Here is a 10,750-nt window from a genome sequence, read left to right as displayed (position 1 = left end):
ATTGTTGTTGTTGTTGTTGCTACTGTTGTTGTTGTTGTTGTTGTATACATTCTAAACTTTGTTTTTGTAAAGATATCAACCGCAGAAAACCGAAATTTATTTTTTAAATGCTGTATATCATCAATAATTACAGTTATATTGCGTTGGAGAAAAATAAAGATGTGGATGTAAAGATGAAGAGGAGAAATTTGAGATATATTAGAATTATTTTTAAAAAAATAAAAATCTAGAAAAGGATCATTTATAAAACCAAAATCATAAAGATTTCTACTTTATTAACTTCTTAAGATTCACAAAAGAAGAAAAAAATGTAAGAGTAAAATTAATCAGAAATTCGTGATTAATAATTCAATTTGACTCCATTTACAAACCTCGCATCATCAATTATAATTTTCTTGTATTTTTTTTTTTTCCTTCTTCTTCTTCTCTCTTTTCCCCCTCTCTAAGAAAATATTGAAAATAAAGAATAATATATTTTATTATTTATAAAAGCGAATTATTTTTCCATTAAATAATTTTTCATTTAATGTTTTAATAATATAAATGGATAAAAAAAAATATATTTCTTTAATTCTACTTAATTTCTTGCATCAGATACACGAATAATGTTTGAATTTATTTAAGAATATTATTCTTTATGGAATTCTTCTTAATTATATGTTGCAAATGGAATTAATTGATTGCAGTAAATTTTAAAATTTTCATTGTTTATGTAGCAAGGAATAAAGTAGATAATTTTCCAGAAGAAAAAGTATAGAATTGAAACATTAAACATGCGGTGAATTGAAAGTAAAGAATCAAATACGAATGAAGAATGTAATGAAAGATCAGCAGAAAGTGAGGAAAAATCAAATATCAGGAAGAAGTAATCAGCAGAAAGTGAGGAAGATGTAAAATCAGCAGAGAGAGGAGTGAGGAAGATATAAAATCAGCATAGAAGTGAGGAATATGTAAAATCAGCAGAGAGAGGAGTGAGGGAGATGTAAAATCAGCACAGAAGTGAGGAAGATATAAAAGCAGCATAAAAGTGAGGAAGATATAAAATCAGCATAGAAGTGAGGAAGATGTAAAATCAGCAGAGAAGTGAGGAAGATGTAAATCAGCAGAGAAGTGAGGAAGATGTAAATCAGCAGAGAAGTGAGGAAGATGAAAATCAGCAGAGAAGTGAGGAAGATGAAAATCAGCAGAGAAGTGAGGAAGATGGAACAAAAATAAGGGTAAAGAAAACTGTATATATATTACATACAAATTTTTCTAAGGAAAAAGTAAAGTAAAAATAAAAAAGAAGGTAAGAGCAGTAATAAAAAAGATGCTGAATGATGCTAAGAAACAAAAATAGATTGGAGGATTATGAATGAGGAAAATGAGGATATAATAAATAAAAATTATATATAGAATTTTATAAAAATAGAAAGGAAATATATAAAATACATTCTTTATACTGATATATAAATAGTCTATGTATTGTTTTTATGGGAAAGGATCTGATTCAGAGAAAATCATCATCCTTTGATATAAAAATAGCATAGAATTGACTGTGATTTCGTTTTATTTATCAATTTTCTATTAAATATATATGTTTATTTTAATTATAATTAACAATGTGTATGGAAAATGGTATGTAAACACGTGTTTTTATATTTTTTAAAAATGGTTTTACGCTACCGTGATCTGAAGCATTAGCTATGGATATTGAGAACGGGTCACGCTTCACTTTCATGGGTAGTTTTATGTTATTTTTGCTTATTTTTTTCCTTCGATAAGTTCGAGTGAATCATCACGCGAACAGCTTTTTTTTTTCTTTCTATCCTCTCCTCTCCCCTTCTTTGTATAATGCGAATGGTTTTACTTGAAATGCGAACCATCTCTTTAAGGTGAGGTATCGAAAACGATGAGTTAAAAAATCGTGCTCCACATGAAAACTGTAAAGTTCACACATTCAGAAATTTTTAGAAAATTTTAAACTTTTCAAATATGTCGAATCTTAGAAGAAAGAAAGGAAAATTTCTTGGAAACTTTAGCAAAGAATCTTATCCAGATGCTACGTCTCGAAAGGGATGAGGAAGGAAGAACTTCCTCATAAACACGCGAATTTTAGTAAATTTTAAGGGATTATATAAAGAATTAAATTTTAAATTTATTTACAGTATCAATTTATGAATTAATTTTAAATAAATAACGTTTTACGTGATGTGATCACCACGAGGATAACCAAGAAGAAGAAGAAACTTCAGACACGTTAACTATTGATAAAAGATAAATAAAGAGTTGAATCTGAAGTTAAATATTGGATTTTTATCCGGTAAAACTTTAGAATAAAATTGGAGATGTCAACAATAAGAAAATATAACCCATTCCGGTAAGAAATAACGATAGAAGAGTGATTGTAAACAAACTATCTATAGAGAATCTCGCTTTTGATGTCTGAAGTACTTCACTGTGGAGGAAGGGAGATTTACCATCTCCATTGGGAGATCCGATGGTCCAAGATAGCTTTAACTAGATCCCTTATATTGCACACAAAACAATATATCCACCATTTTTACGTTTCTACCAACACTCTTAAAAGACTTTCTACTCGTATCTGATCTATTGACTTCTCGCTCGAGATAACTTTTTATTTTCTTTACAGGTAAAAATCGACGACGTAAAACAGATTTCTACTCCTTCCCCCCGTGTAACGATCTCGAACACCTGTACTTTAACTGAGGATTTATAAAACTTCGTATAAAGAAAGGAGGCCCCTGTTACAACGTATGACATTTATGCGTTTTTTTTCCTCCCTCCTTCCTTTTTATAAATGATGGAGAAACAACAAGGTAAAATGCATTTCAATAGAAAACCCTCATCCACTTACAGTACTCTTGTATTAAGTTCACTCGATATATACTTCAACTCGAGATATGAAGGGTGCTTGAAGTCACGTGACAGGATGAATGTGTTTATAGTCAAGTACCTAAATCTGCTCATTACGTGCATAAAGTCGACTGAATAAGTTAGCTACGGTTCAAATGGGATTCCTTTAGGATCATGAAGGAAGGAAAGTGTAAATCGTTATCGCTTTTTTAGTCATTTTGACAATGTCAAAGTCAGTTAGTGCCCCCTTTTTTGTGTGTGCTGCTTGTGATCGATGTGTTTGAGTGATGTTCAATCGATCAGAGAAACTTTCTCTCCCACCTCATACTATTGAAAAATGCTGCGAATGTTGTAAAATTCACCTTCAAATATTGAAGGAAGAAGAAGAAGAATAAAAAAAAATAAAATTGAATATATGTTTTCCGCATCCATCCATCTATCTACAGATCCCTCATCCAGGAGAATAATCCAGATTTTAACTATTTACGTCACATATATTTGGCATTTAATTCTCGGAAGAGCAATGATCGTTACGTGTTATCTTCATCAGCGGAGTTATTCTTTTTATTAATGAGAATCCGAGGAGCAGTATCGGTAATTGGAGTTGAATTTTTTTTCCTCTATTTGTAACCAGCAAAACAATAATTGCAATCTGTAACCCGATACAAACAACGGATTTGAAAGCTCTACGACAATTACCAAATTAAAATCTTGAATATCCTCTTTCTTTACTGTAATTTCTACAAAGTTATCGAGCAGTAGGGATTTCTTTTTTTACAGTAGAATATAGGGATTTACATTAGAAATATCCATCTCCTTTGAGTCCATACATCACCAGTGGCTGACTATATTAGCTGTCCAGTCAAATCTGGTGGGTGAGCAATAAATCATAACCATCATTCTTCCTCTCTCCCTCTCCCTCTCTCTCTTTCCTTCTCTATGAACAATCTACTCTTATTGACGGGTCCAGCTCAACTTTTCCATGTTTCAAATATACTTCAATACACTCTTATCTCAGTTCATCATTGTCTCCTAACATTTTTCTTTACATTGTCAGATAAAGTAAAAATATGTTCCCCTGCCAGAAACGAGAAAAGAAATCGTTTTTTAACATCATTAAAAAGTTAATTTAAGATCGAATCATTCAATTATCATTTTTTCCTATCTTCTTATCTTCTAGATCTAGAAACTTGCATCGATCACGGAGCAGGAGGAGCAGGAACACGTGGATAAAAAAAAAAGGAGGAAGAGAGAGAAACATTCAATTTGACAAAGAGCATTTCTTATAAATTCCATAGCGAATTTCTTCCCCCCTGCCTCCTGATATATGAACATTTTTTCGCATTCCGCATCACATTCCGATGTAACACAATATTAATACTTTTATCGAAGTCGAACTACAAAACTACTGTCCCTCTTCTACTAAACATCCCCCCCATCATTTTTCATTCGCCACGCTTGTCCCAATGGAGACATCTAAATCTTATTGGACGATACTTTGGGTTTGCTCCGCCGAATCCACTTTATCATTCGATGGAGTCAAGTTCCTGAGGCTCACAAACACACCACGTTCTTGAAACAAGCTCATGCTCAATATCCCTGACGTTGGCATAAGATGGATAGTTCCAAACGATATTAAGTGATGTACTATGTTTTTTTTTTTATTTTGGCTTTTCCTGCGCTACACCAGACCCCCCCTCAGGGTTCTCACTCCCATATTTGACACCATTTTTATTTATTCCTTTTTCTTTCCCTTCTCGTTGTTCATTCTATACATCAATGGCTGAAGCAATATTGAAAATATTTAATAAAATTTTTAAGGAATATTTTAACTCTTTTCCTCTGCTTCTTTTATACATATTTAAAGTATTCGAACGACTTTTCAGTGTTATATTCCCAAATTTTGCGTATAAATTGCTCAAAAAACTATAAATTTCTCTATATTTAAACTATTCAAAGGACTTTTTAGGGGTTATATCTTTGAATTTTCCCTGTGAATTCCCCCTTAAACTATGAATTTCTCCATATTTAAACTATTGAAAGAATCTTCCAGGGATATATCTCGAATTTTACCTATAAATTTCCCCAAAACTATATATAAATCTTTAAAATAACCAGCTGAAAAAATTATGTAAATTAGAAAGTCTGCGTTACGGACACTTCGCGCGTAACAAAGAAAACTTCTAGAGTAACACTTATATTTATTTTAAACTACATCTAACATGCAGACAGTTTACTGAGAAAAATATAAATTACTTAATAATAAATAAGAAAAAAGTCGAGTTAGAAGTTCTCTTAAGATTTTGGAAAGAAACGAACAATAAAAGAACATTGTAAACTTGTAAAGTTGGTACTAATGAAGTTTTAACTTTAAGACGTGACGGACATGAAAATTCATTATTAAACATACAAAAATTTGCATGAAGATTATGCACTAGACTAACAATTCTCAACCGGTTGTACGCGTACCACCCAAAAAAGGTTGAGAATCTGCACACAGAAGGATGAAGGAGTAGGAGGTTGAGAAACGTTATACTAGAGGAAATTCGCTTTAAAAAGGCATAAAATACGAAACGTAGAATTACAAATTTCATCATTGAACACGATGCTGTATCGATTAAAGATGCGGAGATATGAAGGAGAAACTAAGTAAAAATTTAATTACAATATTTCATAAAATAATTTGATTTCTTGGTAAATTTATTTAAAAATTTCGACACTTTTTTTTAATATATAACATCGGATAATTTGATTTGGAATATTCTAACAAAATTATTAAGTTTGTTACAAGTTAGGATGAAGATTTTAACAAGAAATTAATTTAAAAAGTACGCTTTTTCTTCAAAGATTATCAATAAAATCTAACTTCTTTCGAGGATTTGATAAATTTAAACACTTTTTTTACATAAAAATCCCTTTTTTAAATAATAAATTCGAATAATTTTTAAAAAATTTATACCCTTTTTCAATTACTTTACACGTTTCTAGACGTGTTAACAGAAGCACCTAGTAGTAGCGTAGTGGTACTTTTTCTTTCTGCATTTTCTGTTAGATCTCCATTATCCTAAACCTCCCTTTTAGTGGTTCACGTCACGTCCGGATCGATCGTCACTTCCGGTGTACAATTTTCTCTTTCCTCTTCTGAGTATTTTACTTTGATAGACTAAAGTTACTTCACTCGACACTGATGCGAATACTTCGTTTTATATTCAAGAATTTAATATAAAAATATTTTACTTTGTAGAAAAAAAGCATTAAAATAAATATCTGTGCAATATTTATTATGTATTTTTAGATAATAAAGCTGTTTTGTCAGTGAAGAAGCTCAAGATCAGCATCCTTGGAGTAAAGAAGTTGGGGATGAATTGGCGTTATTTTTTCGAATTTAAAGAGTACTGATGTAGCGAAAAGCATTAAAATAAATATTTGGACAGAATTTATTATATATTTTGTTGTAAATTATGCTGTTTAGTCAAGATCAGCATCCTTAGAATGAAGTAGAGTTCATAATTCGCATCCTTGGAGTTAAGAAGCTCAAGATCAGCATCCTTGGAGTAAAGAAGTTGGGAATGAATTGGCGTTATTTTTCGAATTTAAAGAGCATTTAAGTATTGAAAAACATTAAAATAAATATATAGACAATATTTATTATATGTTTTGCTGTAAATGATGCTGTTTAGTCAAGATCAGCATCCTTGGAATGAAGTAGAGTTCATAATTTGCATCCTTGGAGTTAAGAAGCTCAAGATCCTTAAAGTGAAGAATTTGGAGGTAAATTTTTGTTATATTTTTCGAATTTAAAGTAATTATCAGTGGATTTTTAAGCAGTATTTTGGAATTGAAAATGAATTTATTAACGTTTAGAGAGATTGTAAGAGGGAGAAAGTTTTCAATCATCGCAGTTGACAAAAGAAGGTAAAATTCCTGTTCCATCTCTTGTTAGAAATCGAAACGAACGTAAGAAAGTCTGAATAGCTATTGATGACGAATAAGAAATCGTAATACTTCCCTTGGGTCCTTCAGGCAATGCTGCAACTGTAAGAAGAGAGATTTGTAACGAAGCAATCTTCAGATACTCTAACCCGAATCTGGAGAGAAAAGATTACTCTTGCCGAAATTCCTATCTTAATTTTCCTACGGCGGATGATGCTTTTGAATATCTGGAACAGAAATCAATTTCTTTTCTATCAAGAAATAACGTTAGAAAATTGTAAATCGATTTAGAAAATGCGAAAAAGTAGACATATTTTCTTCTTCTTTTTAATGAAGTATTTCAATATCGCATCCCCTAAACGTCCCTCTCAATTAATAACATACAAATTTGTTAAAATTAAATAAAACATTAAATAATTAATTAAATATTCTATTAGAATTTCATAATATTCTTTTATTATTTCGATGAAGAATGCCGTTTCGCTTGGCTTCTCGTAGACAGTTGCTAAGCGCTACTCCCAGAAAATAATTTTTAAAAAATATATTTTAAGTTTATACACAAAATCAATTCATAAATTTTAAAAAATATATAAAGAATATATTAAATTTTTTAAGGCTTAAAGCGTTTTTTACTGGTAGAAATCAAAGATTTTATATAGAGAAAATAGTCGACCTCCCGGAGCATTTCTGCGAAAGATTAAAATGATATATTAATTTGTTTAAGAAAAATTTGGATTGTCATAAAGTAATTACACTCCATCAGCTGTTAAATAATTTTCTTTTAATCTTTTCAAAAGTTCTCTTTCGTAAAGATTTAATTTAATATCTTGTTTAAATATTACCTTTCAACAAGCGTATGACCAAATGTTCCAAATATATTATTACATCCTTTAATAATCAGGTTTTGGAGATAAAGGAGTGGCCGAACGGCAATGATTGGTGATTTTCTAAAATACTTTTCGAACTAATGGCACATCCTAAAAGATGATAAATGTACTCGACTGTTCATCGAACTGATCAATGATTATACCAAGATTTTCCTTAAGTGCTTTTAATTATTCTGAAACTTTCGGTTGTTAAAAATGTTTGACAAAAATTTGAGTAAAATGCTTCTAATTTATGTAGAATGCAATTAATTCGGTCATAGTCTTTAAATGTTCGATAAGTTCCAATCGAGGAAAATTGAGGAATTAAGATCAAAAAGAAAAGTTTCAGTGAGAGAAAACTTAGGAATTGAGAAAATTTTTGTCGTGAGAATGAAGAAATCAAGAAGAATCAAGGAACCAAGANAAATCAAATATCAGGAAGAAGTAATCAGCAGAAAGTGAGGAAGATGTAAAATCAGCAGAGAGAGGAGTGAGGAAGATATAAAATCAGCATAGAAGTGAGGAATATGTAAAATCAGCAGAGAGAGGAGTGAGGGAGATGTAAAATCAGCACAGAAGTGAGGAAGATATAAAAGCAGCATAAAAGTGAGGAAGATATAAAATCAGCATAGAAGTGAGGAAGATGTAAAATCAGCAGAGAAGTGAGGAAGATGTAAATCAGCAGAGAAGTGAGGAAGATGTAAATCAGCAGAGAAGTGAGGAAGATGAAAATCAGCAGAGAAGTGAGGAAGATGAAAATCAGCAGAGAAGTGAGGAAGATGGAACAAAAATAAGGGTAAAGAAAACTGTATATATATTACATACAAATTTTTCTAAGGAAAAAGTAAAGTAAAAATAAAAAAGAAGGTAAGAGCAGTAATAAAAAAGATGCTGAATGATGCTAAGAAACAAAAATAGATTGGAGGATTATGAATGAGGAAAATGAGGATATAATAAATAAAAATTATATATAGAATTTTATAAAAATAGAAAGGAAATATATAAAATACATTCTTTATACTGATATATAAATAGTCTATGTATTGTTTTTATGGGAAAGGATCTGATTCAGAGAAAATCATCATCCTTTGATATAAAAATAGCATAGAATTGACTATGATTTCGTTTTATTTATCAATTTTCTATTAAATATATATGTTTATTTTAATTATAATTAACAATGTGTATGGAAAATGGTATGTAAACACGTGTTTTTATATTTTTTAAAAATGGTTTTACGCTACCGTGATCTGAAGCATTAGCTATGGATATTGAGAACGGGTCACGCTTCACTTTCATGGGTAGTTTTATGTTATTTTTGCTTATTTTTTCCTTCGATAAGTTCGAGTGAATCATCACGCGAACAGCTTTTTTTTTTCTTTCTATCCTCTCCTCTCCCCTTCTTTGTATAATGCGAATGGTTTTACTTGAAATGCGAACCATCTCTTTAAGGTGAGGTATCGAAAACGATGAGTTAAAAAATCGTGCTCCACATGAAAACTGTAAAGTTCACACATTCAGAAATTTTTAGAAAATTTTAAACTTTTCAAATATGTCGAATCTTAGAAGAAAGAAAGGAAAATTTCTTGGAAACTTTAGCAAAGAATCTTATCCAGATGCTACGTCTCGAAAGGGATGAGGAAGGAAGAACTTCCTCATAAACACGCGAATTTTAGTAAATTTTAAGGGATTATATAAAGAATTAAATTTTAAATTTATTTACAGTATCAATTTATGAATTAATTTTAAATAAATAACGTTTTACGTGATGTGATCACCACGAGGATAACCAAGAAGAAGAAGAAACTTCAGACACGTTAACTATTGATAAAAGATAAATAAAGAGTTGAATCTGAAGTTAAATATTGGATTTTTATCCGGTAAAACTTTAGAATAAAATTGGAGATGTCAACAATAAGAAAATATAACCCATTCCGGTAAGAAATAACGATAGAAGAGTGATTGTAAACAAACTATCTATAGAGAATCTCGCTTTTGATGTCTGAAGTACTTCACTGTGGAGGAAGGGAGATTTACCATCTCCATTGGGAGATCCGATGGTCCAAGATAGCTTTAACTAGATCCCTTATATTGCACACAAAACAATATATCCACCATTTTTACGTTTCTACCAACACTCTTAAAAGACTTTCTACTCGTATCTGATCTATTGACTTCTCGCTCGAGATAACTTTTTATTTTCTTTACAGGTAAAAATCGACGACGTAAAACAGATTTCTACTCCTTCCCCCCGTGTAACGATCTCGAACACCTGTACTTTAACTGAGGATTTATAAAACTTCGTATAAAGAAAGGAGGCCCCTGTTACAACGTATGACATTTATGCGTTTTTTTTCCTCCCTCCTTCCTTTTTATAAATGATGGAGAAACAACAAGGTAAAATGCATTTCAATAGAAAACCCTCATCCACTTACAGTACTCTTGTATTAAGTTCACTCGATATATACTTCAACTCGAGATATGAAGGGTGCTTCAAGTCACGTGACAGGATGAATGTGTTTATAGTCAAGTACCTAAATCTGCTCATTACGTGCATAAAGTCGACTGAATAAGTTAGCTACGGTTCAAATGGGATTCCTTTAGGATCATGAAGGAAGGAAAGTGTAAATCGTTATCGCTTTTTTAGTCATTTTGACAATGTCAAAGTCAGTTAGTGCCCCCTTTTTTGTGTGTGCTGCTTGTGATCGATGTGTTTGAGTGATGTTCAATCGATCAGAGAAACTTTCTCTCCCACCTCATACTATTGAAAAATGCTGCGAATGTTGTAAAATTCACCTTCAAATATTGAAGGAAGAAGAAGAAGAATAAAAAAAAATAAAATTGAATATATGTTTTCCGCATCCATCCATCTATCTACAGATCCCTCATCCAGGAGAATAATCCAGATTTTAACTATTTACGTCACATATATTTGGCATTTAATTCTCGGAAGAGCAATGATCGTTACGTGTTATCTTCATCAGCGGAGTTATTCTTCTTATTAATGAGAATCCGAGGAGCAGTATCGGTAATTGGAGTTGAATTTTTTTTCCTCTATTTGTAACCAGCAAAACAATAATTGCAATCTGTAACCC

The 10,750-nt window shown here is 31.1% G+C and overlaps 1 protein-coding gene across 1 annotated transcript in view; it reads left to right on the top strand.

Moving 5' to 3' along the window:
* Nucleotides 1-807: 807 nt before the first annotated feature.
* The window catches only part of LOC111625647 (cilia- and flagella-associated protein 251-like), a 22,597-nt gene continuing 12,654 nt past the window's right edge, over nt 808-10,750 (top strand). Inside the window, exons 1-3 of the mRNA XM_023372288.1 lie at nt 808-879; nt 1,077-1,217; nt 8,311-8,451. Coding sequence (XP_023228056.1) covers nt 808-879; nt 1,077-1,217; nt 8,311-8,451 — 354 coding nt within the window. The remainder of the gene's footprint in view (nt 880-1,076; nt 1,218-8,310; nt 8,452-10,750) is intronic.

The sequence above is a fragment of the Centruroides sculpturatus genome, unplaced genomic scaffold, assembly GCF_000671375.1.
Source record: "Centruroides sculpturatus isolate CEXI.00-Female unplaced genomic scaffold, Cexi_2.0 scaffold146, whole genome shotgun sequence".
NCBI classification, from domain to species: domain Eukaryota; kingdom Metazoa; phylum Arthropoda; class Arachnida; order Scorpiones; family Buthidae; genus Centruroides; species Centruroides sculpturatus.
This window is presented reverse-complemented; position numbering and strand designations above follow the sequence as displayed.